This window comes from Salvelinus sp. IW2-2015, linkage group LG26 (assembly GCF_002910315.2).
Source record: "Salvelinus sp. IW2-2015 linkage group LG26, ASM291031v2, whole genome shotgun sequence".
In the NCBI taxonomy this organism is placed as follows: Eukaryota; Metazoa; Chordata; class Actinopteri; order Salmoniformes; family Salmonidae; genus Salvelinus; species Salvelinus sp. IW2-2015.
This window is the reverse complement of record NC_036866.1, coordinates 29,425,177-29,442,188: the sequence shown is the minus strand read 5'-3', so window position 1 is coordinate 29,442,188 and position 17,012 is coordinate 29,425,177. Positions and strand designations below refer to the sequence as shown.

Here is a 17,012-nt window from a genome sequence, read left to right as displayed (position 1 = left end):
TCTCTCTCTCTCTCTCTCTCTCTCTTCTCTCTCTCTTCTCTCTCTCATCTTCTCTCTCTCTCTCTCTCTCTATCATCAATGAATAGATATCAAAGGGTCCCTATAATGATTACAAGTTTGATGGTTCAAGTCTGTGTCTCTGGTTTGTGCAAATGTGTGTTGTGCACCACGTGTGAGTGTGTTTGTGTGTGTGAGACACAGCCACTGCAGGAATCTCTGAAGGTATTAAGGCTACAGCGGACTCACTTCGAGGGTTTTGAACTAGCGCACACACACATACATACACGCCACCACACAGAGGAGAGGTTCCTCCCTTCAGCCTGCATGCGCTGTACGAATGGTGGCTTGTGTGCTCAGCGTACCGGGTGTTTTGTGCAAATATCTCTAGTTCAGAAGTTCATCAGAAAGAATAGACAATCTGATCACACTTTTTTCCCTCAGTGATTAACTATGCATATACATGCAAACATTCAATATAGATCTATATATTTTTTGAATTTTCAAAAAATGTATATGAAAACTATCATATTACATTGCTTTTGATTAATATAAAAAAGCAAATATTTGTATTTTGTTCATATTACAGGGTGTGCGTCATTTTGAGAGGTTTAAATATTTTGTTTCTCTTTTTCTGGTCACTCTGAAATTCAGATTAGGTGAGTGAATAGAAAAGTTCTTAATGTCTTAATCCAAGAGCTACAAAACCCACCCCTACATTATGGGGGGGGGGGGGCATGACAAATAAACACAAACCAACAATCAACCCTCCTTATTGAGGGGGGGGGGGGATATTACAATAACCAAAACCAACAATCAACCCCTACATTATGGAGGGGGGGGGCCATAACAAATAAACACAAACCAACAATCAACCCCTAACATTATTGAGGGGGGGGGGGGGGGGCATTACAAAAAACAAAACCAACAATCAACCCCTACATTATGGAGGGGGGGGACATAACAAATAAACACAAACCAACAATCAACCCCTACATTATGGAGGGGGGGGGGGGGCATAACAAATAAACACAAACCACAATCAACCCCTATATTATGGAGGGGGGGCATAACAAATAAACACAAACCAACAATCAACCCCTAATTATGTAGGGAGGGGGGGGCATAAACAATAACACAAACAACAATCAACCCCTATATTATGTAGGAGGGGGGGGGCATACAAATAACCAAAACCAAAATCAACCCTACATTATAGGGGGGGGGCATAACAAATAAACAAACCAACAATCAACCCTACATTATTGAGGGGGGGGGGATATTACAAATAAACGAAACCAACAATCAACCCCTACATTATGGAGGGGGGGGGGGGTGACATAACAAATAAACACAAACAAAACAATCACCCTACATTATTGAGGGGGGGGGGGGGCATTACAAATAAACAAAACAACAATCACCCCTACATTATGGAGGGGGGGGACATAACAAATAAACACAAACCCAACAATCACCCCTACATTATGGAGGGGGGGGGGGGCATAACAAATAAACACAAACCAACAATCAACCCCTATATTATGGAGGGGGGGCATAACAAATAAAACACAAACCAACAATCAACCCCTATATTATGTAGGGAGGGGGGGGGAATAACAAATAACACAAACCACAATCAACCCCTTATTATGTAGGGAGGGGGGCATAACAAATAAACACAAACCAACAATCAACCCCTACATTGGAGGGAGGGGGGGGGCATAACAAATAAAACACAAACAACAATCAACCCCTACATTGTGGGGGGGGGGGGGCATAACAAATAACAAAAGCCTAATGAAGTCAGATGGTATGGTAGTGGCCCAAAATATATCCTTTTCCTTAAATAGTGCCACAAAATGTCAAATGGAGGGCACTATAGGGATAAGGGTGTCATTTAGAACATCCCGCATGTCACCAGAATCAGGAGTGAGATCGTCTGTGAGGTCCAATGTGAGACAGTGAGCGTTATCCCTACAACATTGACACAATGTTGAATTTACCACCTGCTAAATGGATACAAAGGAACGTTTCACAGAGATAGATTGGACTGGTGCGCGGCTCCTTGCCAAGGATCTTAACTGAGCATAAAGGTTTCAGTGCTACTGTTGACTAGTTAAGGTTTTAGTGGTAGTAGAGTCCACCTGGGTCATGTTCAGAGGAGTCCAATATTAAACAACAATGTAGATAGTAATGTATTATAGAGAACAGACATGCTTCACTGTTGCGAAACTTATACTACATTTTCTTTACCTACAAAAGCAAAAAATGAACTTGTATAATAGTATGTTTGTTCTTTATAAGACGCTCATGACAGTTGTACCATGTCAGTTCTATTTGCTGCTATTGGACCAGGTCTCTCTAGGAAAAGAGATGTTGTCTCAATGAGAAAAAAAACGTAKAAATAAAGGTCAAATAAATCAAATAGAACATCTGCGGTATTCAGAATGTTGCTCCCTCTGAAACGCACCATTGTTGTTCTCCCAGAGAGTATTGATCTACCACTGTGTTGTTGTGTGTATGGATGACACTCACTGTCTCTAACCATTGAGAGCAGCTATTCACATTACAATTGTTGATTTCTTAAGACATCCCGTTCTATATCCCAAACCATGGTCTCAGATGTAGATAATGATGCTACCGGTCTTAGGTTGGATGAGGACTGTGTGCGTTTCTGTGTGTGAATCTAAGCGTGTTATTTGTTTGACCAGGTGAATGTTCATGTGTGTACAGTATATATAAGATCTTCATTTGAGCCAGTWTGCTACAGCAGGAAAATAATCCTGCAGAAACAGGAAATGTGAATTATTATTATATTATAATTAATGGACATTTTTGTAGGGGTTGATACAAAAACATTTCAAAGTGTAAATTACAAACTTCAGAAGACTTTTTAAACCTCAAATACACTACAAGTGCAGGAAAGTTGCAGGAAAGTTCTTCTGCAACAGACTGATAATTAAGACCCTATCTGTGTATATCTACATCTGAGTATGTGTTGAGGTCACTGGGTTTAAACTGGGGTCAACTGTGGTTTCACACCCCTCACTGTGTGGGATACCCTTCAGCATGACGGAAGACCGCAAGAAAACAAGCGGAAACGAAACACAACCTTCTGTTCAAGACGTGATGCAACTTCTCATGCTACTGTTCAGGAAAGAGTGACCATAGAAGGACAGTTAATCAATAGCGTGTTGTATATTGAATATGTATAGTTTTAGTAAAGTTGTATATTTTATGAAAAAAATTCATTTTTATATATCTATATACTTTTTTTCAAATATATATATATATATATATGTATATAATTGGTAAAAACAAGTAAATTGTTGGTGGAATAAATGTTACAGTTTTCTCTCTGTACTCTGTCTAGAAGTAGGAGTCAGATGCTCTGTATATAACGTATCTTTTTTTCAACGTTCTGTCGTTTTTTCCCCCCTCAAAGCTATTTAAATACATTTATATTATATCTATTTATAATATTCCCTTTGGAAACCCAAAGCAAATGTTTTGATTATGAAAAAAGCCACTAGTGTTGGTTAAACATTCTCCAAATATAATAGATAGCACAGTCAGTTCGTGAGACGGTCCCAGGATAGATGAGTTCTCCCCACGTGGTCTCCAACACCAAACTCTGTCTCTGGGCACAAGTGTTAAACACAATGCCAGGCAGAGTGGAGAGAGGCCTGTGTCAGTACTGTATCAGTATGTCAGTTCTATGTCAATACTAGGTCAGTACTGCATCTTTACTCCTGTGTTCACCGTAGTTGATCTCTGTAAGAATATTCTGAAAGGCAACTGAACTTTCCGTTTGGAACGAGATTCATTCTCCTCTTCTTCACACAAACTGGGGATCCTTCAGAGGCAAAAAACGAACAGGAGGGAAAGAGATGGAGGGACAGGGAGAAGAAGAGCGGTACAGCGAAGGAAAGGTCTGTGGGATAGGTTAAAGGTGTGACTAAAGGAGCAACTCAAGTAGTCACAAATCAAATGTTCTAATCGGAGCTCATGCGAGATTCTGTTCTGCAAAGAGTTTATGTGCCTCTATCAGAGGACTCATCTGATAGGTTGAGATGGGGGAGGGACTTCATAATTCAGTGCAGTGCTGAGAGCTGCGTATGAACGCAATCACTGAAACTTTCAGAGACATCAGAATAAAAATAAATGAAAAGCAGCGACCTAAAATGGAGTTGGTGTAAAACTGGGGTGGTCTAGCCATTTTTCTCTCTCCCTATTTCTTCCCGCCTCTCTCTCTCTCCCTCTTTCTTTCTCTCTCTCTCTCTCTCAGGGCAGGGGTCAGCTCTCCAGCAGCTGTTTGAGTGCTCGTTCGATGTTCATGCGGTGTCCCACCCGCGTCACCCCCAGCTCAGCAAAGTCCTCCTTGGTGAGTGCTGGCAGGTGCGAGCCCTCAATCTCATGCTCCTGAAAGCCGGCCCTGTGCTCCCCGAGGTGGATGCTCTCCAGCCAGTCTCCAACGTCGTACTTGTTCCACAGGTGGAGGGGCTTCTGGTGGAAGGGCCTGAGGGCCAGGAGGGGTGAGCCCAGCCCAGGAGAGTGAGAGGGAGAGGGAGACGGGGAGCGGGACCGGGCGCTGGAGCTCCTCATAACAAAGCGCACCTCTTTGGGCTCATGGGGCAGGCTGAGGCTGGATGACTTGAGGATTGTGTGGGGCGGCGTGGTGGGCGAAATGGGTAAGCCGAAGCCTGGGAGTCGACTTAGGGGGTCACCCCGATCTGGGGAGCCCGAGCCGGGGCTTGGGATTCGACGTGTTATGGGGTAGCGGCTGCCGGGCCGGATGGTGTAGGAAGTGCCGTAGCTTCTCTGGGAAATGGTGTGGAGCTCTCCTAGACTGCTGAAAAGTCTGGAGGAGAGAGCGAAAGATGGAGAGAGAGAGAGAGAAGGAGAGGGAGGGAGGTTGGGAGGGAAAGAGGGTGAGAGGGATACAGAGAAAGAAAGATACAGAGAAAGTAAGCGCAATGAGATGTAGAGAAAGAAAAAGGCAAAGAGATATTAGAACAATGTCAGAGTGTTTTTATCTATAAAGCTTCACACAAGTAAAAAGAGCCATTTGATCTGTTGAGCCTTTGAAACATCAAGCCACTGAGGAGCTGCAGGGTTAGTGACTGTTACTGAGAGCTAGTTCAAATCACAGYAAGATCAAAGGCTTCATTGTTTTCAACTACTCAGTTGGTTTGTACATGACTTAAAGGCCTAATACAAGATGGTCCAACCTTTCTTGGGTCCAGGAGAGAGGAACACTGCAGAAAACACAGTTGAATTGGAACACTAAGGAACTGGAACGTTACAGAACCGGAACATGGCAGAACATCTGACAGAGCAGAAATGGGTTCTATCTACCAATTCCCTCTGTAGTCGCTTTCGCTGTTCTCTCTCGGTTCGATCTATCCAGTTGATGGCATATGGTGTGCAAGAGAAACGCGAGCTGCATACTGTCTAGCTAGTGGAAGACGATCCAGCAACACTTGGTGGATCCAGCTCATTCTGACAGAGCAATCACTGAGAGTATCAATCTCTTTCTATCTCTCACTCCCTTTCTCCCTTTCCCGCTCTCCTTCATAAATTACTTTAGTGAAACTTAATTCCGTCTTATTGCCAATCAAGATGTCCTCTCCGACATAGAGCCCTCATCAGCATTTCCCTGGCTCCCATCGCTCAGTTTCTCTGATGTCCATTCTAAACCCCACTGAGACTCCAGTCTCACAGACGGGGACCCAGAAACTGGTGCAGTTTCACCAGTGGCCATTCTTGGTCCTCAAAAACACTACAGTGAACACTGTAGTATTTACTCTAGTGTTGCGTACATGATTGCAGTACACTGTCGTATGTACAATTTACTATAGAATAAATACTGTAGTAAAAAAAATGGTAGTATATACTATAGTATTTACTGTAGTGTCTTTGCAGACTGTAATATACTGTAATATTTACTGTAGTTAGTTTGCGGACATTACTGTAGTATTTACTAAAGTGTTTTTGTTTTATTATCTTCGACATAGCAGTGGTGGCTATCTCCTTGAGGAAAACTACTGGACAAAATACTCAAAGAGGAAATGTTCCATAACCTGTAGGTAGGTAGGACTGAGGTCTGAACAGATAGTTCAGAGCTTCTGCTCTTTTCTATAATATGTAGGGAACATTATCATTTTCTCACTTATGGGTTTCTACCTTACAGTATGGGTGGCACGAATTGAGATATGCAAATTAAATACGGTAGCATATACTATAATAATTACTGTATTGTTTTTGCAGACATTACTGTAGTTTTTACTGTAGTGTTTTTGCAGTCTGTACTATAGTATTCTACATGATCGAAGGATACTAGAGTGTGTAGTATAGTATTCTACTGTATACTACAGTTCACTACATAATTCTATAGGAAGTACTATAGTATTCTATAGTAAACTGAAGTATTTTTCATGTGGGCATGCGTGTGATTCTCTACTTTACGTCTTTTCTCTACTCATTCGGCAGGCCCAGAGAAYAGGCTACTCTGGCGAATGGTGCTTGTTTAATAAAGATATATCAAAGCGGAATCAATGTCTGCATGATCAAATAATGATTTATTTTATGCCTCAATAAATACAGCTCTGATTTGAAGCTATGAGAGTATGTGGTGGAGGGTGTTTATGGTTCCGTCCTGTCAGAGGAACATAATACAAGCCTAATGTAACCTCCAACAAATGCCAGAGTTAAAGGATAATTGTTCAAAACCTGGCCAGTCTTTGACCGTACACACAAGCATGCACACAAATAAAAGCAGTGAACATGATTTCCTTGTGTCAGCATATTTTGGGTCCAAAAAGCTGACCATGCATATAGTAAGAGTAAGGGTCATGTCTTTATAGCTCTACAGGAGAAACAGGTAGGGCTCTGTATGGGAGAAAAATGGTCTGCTCTGTGGGTAAGAAAGGAGAGAGCTATGGCAGCTACAACACTAGCTCAGTCCTCACACCGTAGATGATGCGCAAACTACCGTATTTATACCATATCCCAGTGCTTTCCCTGAGTCTCACTCCGGACTGTACCCTGTGTACACTGTTAGATCACTTTAGATAGTAATGGTTTGATTATTTGTCTGTATTTGACCCAGATAAAGCACCGTACAGTGTGAGACCTGAGGGCTTTGAGGTGAAGAACAGCCAATACCACAGAAATGACTGGAGAGACTGAGGGGTTAAGGGGAGGGAGGGGTGGATAGGTGGAGAGGTGAAGAACAGCCAATACCGCAGGAATGACTGGAGAGAGTGAGGGATTAAGGGGAGGGAGGGGTGGAGAGGTGGAGAGGTGAAGAACAGCCAATACCGCAGGAATGACTGGAGAGAGTGAGGGTTAAGGGAGGGAGGGGTGGAGAGGTGGATAGGGAAGAACAGCCAATACGCAGGAATGACTGGAGAGAGTGAGGAGTTAAGGGGAGGGAGGGGTGGAGAGGTGAAGAACAGCCATACCGCAGGAATGACTGAGAGAGTGAGGAGTTAAGGGGAGGGAGGGTGGAGAGGTGAAGAACAGCCAATATCCGCAGGAATGACTGGAGAGAGTGAGGGTTAAGGGAGGGAGGGGTGGAGAGGTGAGAGGTGAAGAACAGCCAATACTGCAGGAATGACTGGAGAGAGTGAGGGGTTAAGGGAGGGAGGGTGGAGAGGTGAGAGGTGAAGAACAGCCAATACCGCAGGAATGACTGGAGAGAGTGAGGGTTAAGGGGAGGGAGGGGTGGCAGAGGTGGAGAGGTGAAGAACAGCCAATACCGCAGGAATGACTGGAGAGAGTGAGGGGTTAAGGGGAGGGAGGGGTGGAGAGGTGGAGAACAGTCAACACAGTAGGAATTCATGTAAAGAGTGAGGGGTTAGGGGAGGGAGGGGTGGAGAGGAGGCGTGATGGAAGAGTTCAGGGGGGAAATGGAGAAGTAGGTTGGTTTTGGGGACAGGCAGGGAGGTGTGTGGGAGTGGTGGAGGACAGGGTGGTGTTTTCAGTCAGTACCAACATCCATGTGTACTTGCGATTGCGTGTGCATTTGTGTATGTCTTTGTGTGTGTGTTGGGAGAGTGCTGTGTGGCATGGGTTTAGGAGGTGAGACGGTTGGTAGCTACAGAGATGGGCGGAGTGAGATGACATGAGCTCCATGCGCACTTACACGGTCGTCTTGCCCTCCTGGGCGTACAGTCAGTTCTAGACCAATCAGATCAGAGCAGCGGGGCAGAGCATGCAAGGTGAGCAGAGAGAGAGCAATGGGAGAGAATGTTAGCATCAGTCCATGAGACGTAGCCTGCTAGCCACACCTGGCTCTGCTTTAAACAACTCCTCTGGCCATGTCAAGCCAATGTATGTGTGTGTGTTAGTATGTGTGGATGAAGGGTGCCTGTGTTTGTTAGTGTGGGTCTGTGGTTGTGTTTATGTGTTTTTGACATGAYAACGACAGCAGAGTTGAGTAAATCAGAACCAGATGAGTCCAGCAGGCCACATGAGAGAGAAATGAGCACACTATTCACATCTCAAACACCGAATAAAAGGATAAAGAATACAAACCAACAGAAAAAACAACAAAATAAAACAGTGAGGAACAGGATGAATGGCAAGAGTCTCCTAACTCTGTGTGTTTGTGAGTTTAAACTCAGATTATGCAGACTCATAGTATTGTATAGTAGAGTTAAGCAATAAGGCCAGATGAACCAATATACCACGGCTAAGGGGTGTTCTCACGCATGACGCAACGCGGAATGGATACAGTCCTTAGCCGTGGTATATTGGCTATATACCACAAACCCCTGAGGTGCCTTATTGCTATTATAAACTGGTTACCAACATAATTAGAGCAGTAAAAATACATGTTTTGTCATACCCATGGTCAGCCAATCAGCATTCAGGGCTGGAACCACCCAGTTTATAATAGAGTGTATACTATAGTGTGTGATGACTCGTCAGTGGACTAATGAAATCTCCAACACAATCACTGATATCAAACAGAAACATATGTAACATAAATAAAAGATCAGAAAAGACCAAAGAGCACAACTCAAACAAATGACAACCAGGATATTCTGAACCAGCCAAAGCTATGACAACATAGCATGAGTGGACATTATTGAATGGATGAATGAATGACACATATAGCACTTTTGGCGGCATGGATACATTTGAATGAGACAGACATGGACCGGTGATAAATGTATGGAGCAACACCGAGTGAGTGTACACACCACAGAAATCAAGCGAATGAGTTCTGCAACTGTGTGAAGTGGGTGAAAAAGAGAGGGAGGAAGAGAGAGAGAGAATAACGATGTGCATAATTTGAGCTTTTCCTTCATTTAAACTGAACAGAAAGAAAGTCTGTAGAAATAGAAGTATCAGATGACGTTGGGGGCGGGACGATGCAGGGAGGTTGATTTTGACTGGATAAGGTCAAGATTAGTCAAATTAACTGAGAGGGAAGAGTGGGCCAATCAAAACACTCTGTCACACGACACATGTGACATCACGCTATCCTCTGACATCACAGGGAATGTAGGTAATGTCAGAGTCCAGCTCTGGGATTGAATGAGTTGACGGGATGTGATACTTACTTCAAACACATGGTGAAATATTCAACTAACACATTTGCTTTGCTGATACGCTACATGACTAACCATAACTACTCTATAGAATGCTATAATAGTAGTGTCCCTCAGCACCTTATCTGAGAACATTGCTGAGCTTCATGGAGAGAGAGATGAGGCGAGCTCGCAGGCCGCCACTACTGTTCCTATCCACAACCAGGTCAGGGTGGTACTGGTGGTCATAACTGGTCCTCCTGCTCAGTAGACAAACAAAGGCATCAGGTCTGCATCTCAATAGTCCTAAAACCACTTCCTTTCTTCACATTCACCTTCCTCTTCCCTTCTTTACTTCATAGTCACCGCATCATATGAAAGAACTGGACAGGTGAAAGCGAATTCCAAGAAGCCATCGCCTATGTTGCGTTCACCTGTTCAGATCAATTCAATACAGATGAAGGAGAGGTGGTGAGGAGAGGAAGACATTTTAGACTATTGAGATACATCTGAAGACTCCTGAAAGAAGACTATTGCTACTAATAAGGTTGGTTAACTGAGCCTTACACTAACTAGATCTAAGCTATTTGATACTGTATAACCACTATCACCTACATACAGTACATCATAAACAATCATGATCAACAAAAGATCTAATATACTAAAATAAGTAATACCAAACTAGTAAAAACAACTAATGGACAGTATTTCAACAGCAGGCAACGGTTCATCCCACTGTATCTCTGCCTATGTGCTTGAGCTTGAAGCTGATTTGTCAGGTGAGGGGAGGGGGCAGGATCATTCATTTAGCCCAATCTCTCTGAACATTAAAGGGATAGTTCACTCCAAGAATATATCAGATGTTTTAATACCTAAAAAGTTGAGCTAAAAGTCATGTAGTTCATGCCATTTATGTAGATGATATTGTGTATATGCTTCTACACCTGCATTACTAGCTGTTTGGGGTTTTAGGCTGGGTGTCTGTACAGCACTTCGAGATATTAGCTGATGTACGAAGGGCTATATAAAATAAAATTGATTGATTGATTGATTGATGTGTGTGCAGATCCTGTTATTGTATATGCATTAGGAGAAGTCTGCAGTCTCGCGTATATTTGGTATCTGACAGACTAAGATTTTTGTGTTGTACTATCCCTGTAAGCAGCCAGCAGACCATAGTGGAAGGAGGGAGTGAACATGGTAGCTGGCAAAGAGGACAGAGATGAAAGCAATCTAAGGAGGGAGTTGAGGTACTGTATATGTTAAGCCTAACCACAGATCTAGGATCAGATTAACCTAGCCCCAATCCGAATTTAAAGCTGGAATCCTTAATGGTGAAACTGCCACGTCTGTTTGTGATATTACAACAACAAAGAAGTTACTGCAAACAACCAACACTGTTTTATTGCCTCAGATATCACTGCACGGTGATAGAACAGCAGAACATGTACTGCAACTTATTATAGCACGTTGTGCGACGCTTCTCACCTCCGCCTGTCAGAAACCCAAAATGTAACAATGACGGTGGGACAGACAGTGGCGCTGTTTCCCCTACTGCGGATTCCATCTTTAAACCATTTTGGTGTTAAAAAATTAATTGATCCTTTATCAGTGGTTAGAGGCAACTTTTACCCACTCCAGCTGAGCATTGCACGTAGGAGAGAGGGAGGTGTGTGTGGGGGCTGGCAGGGTCATAGATGAGAGTGTGTATGTGCGTGAGATGAGAAGAAGCATCCAGGAAGTGCATCCCTCCAGGCCCTGTGTTACCTTGTTTGCACCAACCGACCAACCCTGCACACATAAGCACACACACATACATGCACACACACACACACACGCAGTTTTTTATTGAGTGAAATTTAGAGCTGATTTACTGACTAGATACAACAAAGGTGACTGTTGATAGCAGGCCAATGCTGTCACCATGGAAACAGTTTAGAACTCAGCATGATTCAGGTGGTCTATAATCTCTATACTGTACGGGATTACATCATAGAATTATTTGAGATGATCTGAAGTTTACTCAGTCTAGACCTAGAATTGYCAATGAAAGAATGTAATGTACATTGGAGAGAATCTTTAAAACTCCAATCAGTTACTGAAAATATATATATTTTACATTATAGTGGTGGCGTGTCAGAGAGATCCAGTACTACATGCATACAGTACAGAATTATAAACTGGGTGGTTTGAGCCCTGAGTGCTGATTGGCTGACAGCTGTGGTATATTGGCTGACAGTCGTATACCACGGGTATTGCAAAACATGTATTTTTACTGCTCTAATTACATTGGTAACCAGTTTATAATAGCAATAAGGCACAAGGGGGTTTATGGTATWTGGCCAATATACCACGGCTAATGGCTGTATCCAGGCACCCTGCGTTGCGTCATGCTAAGAACAGCCCTTAGTCGTGGTATATTGCCATATACCACAACCCTTGTGCCTTATTGCTTAATAATAACATTTAGTCATGTTTTATGGTCCTCTACAGGAAGTGATTAATTAGTTAGTGCACGGTAAGCCTGATGTCTAATTTTATTGGTCGAAACGTCAGGAAGTGGATCATGCAAACAAGGTAACAACTGATGGGGGTTTGAGAAATAAAATAAACAAAATCTGTAAATTATTTCATTCCCATGGGGTTAGTTAATAGGCTGGTTAGGAAATGAATAATACAATGAGTTTGGGTTTACCCTAGTGGCTATAAACTTAAAGTTTACTCCCATCCGTGTCCTTGTAACATCTGTAGGAATACAAAGGACTTTCAGTAGAACAATGAAAGAAAAAAAAAACGGGGAAAAAACGAATCCTCCAAAAATGGCGTGTCATACAATCACTCCATGGGTTCCACACCAAAATGTCTAAGCGTAACCTCATCCCTAATCCTATTATGTCACCTTGATATTGCTATGCTGTACCAGAGAGGAATGGGGATTGCTAATGAAAGGGCCTGTTTTCATTAGCATTGCTAAGGAAAGTTAATGCTAACATTGTAGCATTGGCTAGGCATGTCTTCTATCCTCAGTCTCTCTTACTTACCACTGCAGTTTGCTGTGCAGGGGGTATGGTGGCAGTGGCATACTTTATAATGGGAGAGAGCAAACCATGCACAACAAGGCCAGCAGTGATAATTATAATGTAATATTTACAGATGTTTTTTAATCCTTTTAACCTTTAAACTGAATATGAAGCTTTTTGAACAGCTGAGTGGATATGTGAAAGCTGTGTAGTCTAATGGAACCTTGCTTTAATCCACCCAAAATATTATTTGTTTAATCTTAATTACTTCAAGGAAGGGAAGAAAGAATGATGCATCTCAGAAGTGCTTGAATAGAGCCTAGGATTGGTTTGGCCATGTTCAGTTAGCCTCCCTCTCTCCTGTCTTACCTGGCGCCTGTCACAGGGGACTTCCTCCCAGGGTCCAGCGATGCCCCCAGTGGCTCCTCCTCCCCCAGAGACCTGGTATCCTTATTCAGCTGCTGCAGTCTGGAACTCAGTTCCCCAATCACCGATGGTTTGCCTCCCTCCTCACCCCCCAGCCCTAGCCCCAACCCCCCTAGACTGCCAAGACTCCCCATCCCTAACCCCACCCCGGGTCCTCGCGCCTCCATCTGGTCCCCCCACAGCTTGGACCTCCTCTGGAAGAGGTAGCGAGGCCTCCCTGGGCCTCCCACCAGACCAGATATAGAGCCTGACCCCAGGCCTCCAGACCCAAGGCCTCCAGACCCAAGGCCTCCATGCCCCAGCCCTGCCCCTCCGGCCGCTGCTGCAGCAAGAGCAGCTGCCTGCTGCTGGGATAACAGCTCGCTGTCAGAGCTCTGCTTCAGCAACGGGTCCCTGAAGGTTACCGGGCCTTTACTGCCTCCGATGTGGGATTTTAGCCTGGGCTTGGGAGGCACTGGTGGCTTGTCGAGCACAAAGGTCTGCCCGTCGGCATAGGAGGTATGTGTGTCGGCGGGCTCACCACTCTCCGAGGACAGAGTGGACATGCTGGAGACGGTGGACACGGTGCTGGTGGTCTCCAGGTGGTGGTCCCGCTCTCTCTCACTCGAGCTGCGTGTGTCTGCCTCCTCCACACCAGAGTCTGCTGCTGAACCAGACTCAGCCAACAGGGCTGGAGGATGGGACTGGTCCGGGTTCGAGGGCTTCCCTGAGACGACTGCTCCTCCGGGGGAAGGCTGGAGAGGAGGGCCCTGAGGCGGGGTGGGGGTCAGGCTGGAGGTGGGGGTCAGGCTGGGGTTTGGGGTGGTGGTGGAAGGGGTGAGGGGAGTAGGGGTGGTAGATGTTGTGGGGGAGGTGACGGATTTCGACTGGGGTACAGGGGTCCCCTGGGCTTGGGCTTGGGCTTGTTCCAGTGCTTGTGCCTTGGCCAGCAACCCGTTGGCGAACTCATCCGGAGGTGGGAGCACCCCGATCTTCTTCAGCTCCTCTCTGGTCTCCTCATCACTTGAGGACAGCATTGCTGGAGGTAGGCTCACTGTGTAGGGCTCGACATCTTCCTCTGAACTGCCCTGGGCCAAGGTAGCCTGGGCTGGGCTGGAGGGGTGCTGGGCCTGGGGCTGGGCCTGGGGCTGAGAGGCAGAGGGGCTGGGCGATGGGACCCGACTTAGGGGGGGTTTACTGGGCTCGGTGGCTGGGGAGGTGGGGGTCTGCTCCAGCCCTGGTTCCAGCCCCACTGCCTGGCCGTTACTGGTGGCATGGACCATGATTAGTCCAGCCGTCTTCTGTTGGGATGTGTCCATGATACTGATCAACAAACTCTTCTTATCCTCCGTTCTCCTCTCCTCCTTTCTCTCCTCTACTCTCCCCTCCATCTCCTGGCGAAGCAAGGTGGGTGAAGATGCTCCCCACTGGGGTTTTCCAGCCTGGGGCGACCCCGGACTCCCGTCCCCATGCTGAGGCTCTTTGGTCTGGCTGTCGATGAAGAGCGAAGCCCCCTGACTTCCAGCCCCAGCCCCAGCCCTGTCCTGTTTAGTCCTGGGCTCAGGGCTGCTGGCGGGGGACTGGGTCTGGGAGGTAAGTGCCCGCTCTCTTGCGGCCAGCGCAAGAGCCAGGGGCGAGTTAGGATCCAGGGGCTTCCCTGTGAGTGGGTGGATGAAGGTAGTGCCGCCAGGTGAGGGGCGCAGGGCCAGGGCGGGGGGTGGCAGCTGGCCTAGTTCTCTGCTGAGCAGGCGCTCATCGATGGAGCGAGATGTGGTGTAGGAGGGGGCCTCAGGGACAGACCCAGACCCCCCCTCCATGGTCCCCACCGACAGGAAGACTGTTGATTTCCTCCGTTCCTCTAGACGGCGCTCTCGGTCCTTCACAGCGCCGGCGATAGCGGCAGCGAACGGACCTTTCCCCTGTAGCAGGGCCTCTCCCTGGAGACGCATACGCTCGCGCTCCACCATCAGCTGCTGCTGGTAGTAGTCGGCCCGGCTGGTGTGTGTGTGGCCGTGGGTGTGTGGGTGTCGACCTGAGGGGGAGGGCTCTCGGGAGTGGGCGGCAGCCAAGGCGATGCTGGCTCTCTCCTGAGCGTCCTCTACCTGGAGGGGTAGAGATGACAAGAAATTAGAAACTTCAACTTCAAAACAAACTTTGTTCACTTGCTACAGTAACAGCTATTAATCAGAATAAAGAAATAAACAACTTAACCTACCTGTAGCTGTTTCACCAGAGGGCTCTTCTTGCGCTGGGGCTTGGTGGGCGTGTACAACCCAATACTAAACTGGCCCACATTGGCGTACGGGTTGTCAATCACCCGTCCTTTCCTTTTAATTCGCTCGGGTGGTGTAGCGGAGGCAGAGGGTCGGGGGATGTCGGAGGGCTCCACGGGTAAGTGGGAGGAGTCTTGTAGAATAATCATTGACCTTGTCTTCTTCTGGCGTTCGAGATGGGAGGACTGGCGGGGCGATGGGTCGTAGGGCCGGTCCAGGTCCAGGGAGGAGGGCTTGAAGCTGGAACGACCTGCAGGGTCATGACCCTGACCATGACCCCTGGCAGGGGGAGGAGGGGGGCAGAAAGCAGGAGGAGGGCCAGTGTCCAGGTAGTAGAGGGAAGGGGGAGGAGGAGGTGCGGTCTGGGGAGGGGGCGGGATAGAATGGGAGTGGGAGTGGTCTCTGAGGCTGTCCGTCATGGAGGAGCTCCGGGGGAAACGGTGTTCTCCAGCCAACACCGACAGACGGTCCTCCTCAGTCGCACCTGGAGAGGTCAGAGGGAAAAGGTCAGAGAGAGATAGAGAGCCTAAAGTAGTACAAAGATGCTGCACTACAGTTATCAAGTTATTGACTGAGTACTGTACTAAAGGGGAAAGGTGTTACCGAATGACTTGGTCCTGGACATCCCTCTAGGCAGCTGCATATGAGCCCTCTCCATCCTTGGGTGGAGCCCACCATGTAATGCCATGCCCTGCCTCTCAAACAACGACTGCAACACAAACACACACACACACCCACACACAAACACACAGAGAAATAGACATAGGTTTCAGACACATTTTACACAAAACAGAATGCACTGTATGTGAGTGTGTGGGAGGGTATATATGCTGATATTATTCTGCGGCTAGCAGGTCTCTGTGTCACCAGGGTTGGCCTGTGTATGTGAATATGTGCGTATGTGAATATGTGTGTATGTGAGAATGTGTGTTCAGATGTGTATGTTTGTGTGAGTGCGTGGGTGGGTGGGAGAGAGAATGTGCATCGATTTGTTTCTGCGCATGTGTGTGTGTGTGTGTGTGTGTGAATATACTCACACTGATCTCTGATTGTGTGATTCTCCTGCCGGTAGGTCTCTGTTTGACAGTAGCAGCTCTGTAGTCTGCCTCTGTGGGCTGGGAACGTAACGTCACAGGCTCCTGAGGCACTAGCATCTCATCTAGCGTTTCTGTACAGGGATCACACAGACAACACAGTCTGAATACAGCTACACAGCACGTATGGACCAAAATGCTTTTTACAAATTGTGAGTGTTTACACACAATGCTCAGCTCCTTGTCCCTATCAAACATCTAGAAAATATCACATCTACACACAATATCAACACAACCATGCAAGCCTACATGTGTTCAAATACATTTACAGTTGACAATTACAACATGCATATCATACAACTAAAGAAACCTTCACTATGTTGGATCGGAGGCACGGTGTATAGCGTCTGGGTCTCATATCTTTGGGAGCATCCAGATTGAGAAGCAGGTCCTAACTGACTGACTGACTAACTGTGCCGGTGCTTCATCTATAATGAACAGTGTGTCTGTCACGCTCAGAGAGGCCATGATGATGCCTCAACAGGTTTCCACTCAGGCTCACCTCCTCTCCTCCTCCGGACGGAAGCTTGGTGAAAGAGAGATCATGTCAACGAAGACAGAAAACGATGTGGGTCAGGGTATGTGTGTGTGTGTGTGTGTGTGTGTGTGTGTGCGTGTGTGTGTGTGTGTGTGTGTGTGTGTGTGTGTGTGTGTGTGTGTGTGTGTGTGTGTGTGTGT

At 46.3% G+C, this 17,012-nt stretch overlaps 1 protein-coding gene and 1 long non-coding RNA gene across 3 annotated transcripts in view; one reads left to right on the top strand and one right to left on the bottom strand.

The window, feature by feature from the left end:
- Positions 1–1,696: 1,696 nt before the first annotated feature.
- LOC111953103 (SH3 and multiple ankyrin repeat domains protein 3-like) overlaps positions 1,697–17,012 on the bottom strand; it is an 87,715-nt gene continuing 72,399 nt past the window's right edge. The window contains exons 1-5 of one of the 2 annotated variants that reach the window (XM_070435236.1): positions 16,278–17,006; positions 15,844–15,949; positions 15,183–15,724; positions 12,932–15,069; positions 1,699–4,861 (exon numbers count right to left, since the gene is read on the bottom strand). In XM_070435236.1, coding sequence (XP_070291337.1) covers positions 4,297–4,861; positions 12,932–15,069; positions 15,183–15,724; positions 15,844–15,949; positions 16,278–16,532 — 3,606 coding nt within the window. In that variant the 5' untranslated portion in view covers positions 16,533–17,006 and the 3' untranslated portion in view covers positions 1,699–4,296. Of the gene's footprint in view, positions 4,862–12,931; positions 15,070–15,182; positions 15,725–15,843; positions 15,950–16,277; positions 17,007–17,012 lie in introns of those variants that run through there. The other variant, XM_070435237.1, reaches the window with a different exon arrangement.
- LOC139023062 (uncharacterized) overlaps positions 10,482–17,012 on the top strand; it is an 870,035-nt gene continuing 863,504 nt past the window's right edge. The window contains exon 1 of the long non-coding RNA XR_011474205.1: positions 10,482–10,598. This is a non-coding gene — a long non-coding RNA (uncharacterized lncRNA). The remainder of the gene's footprint in view (positions 10,599–17,012) is intronic.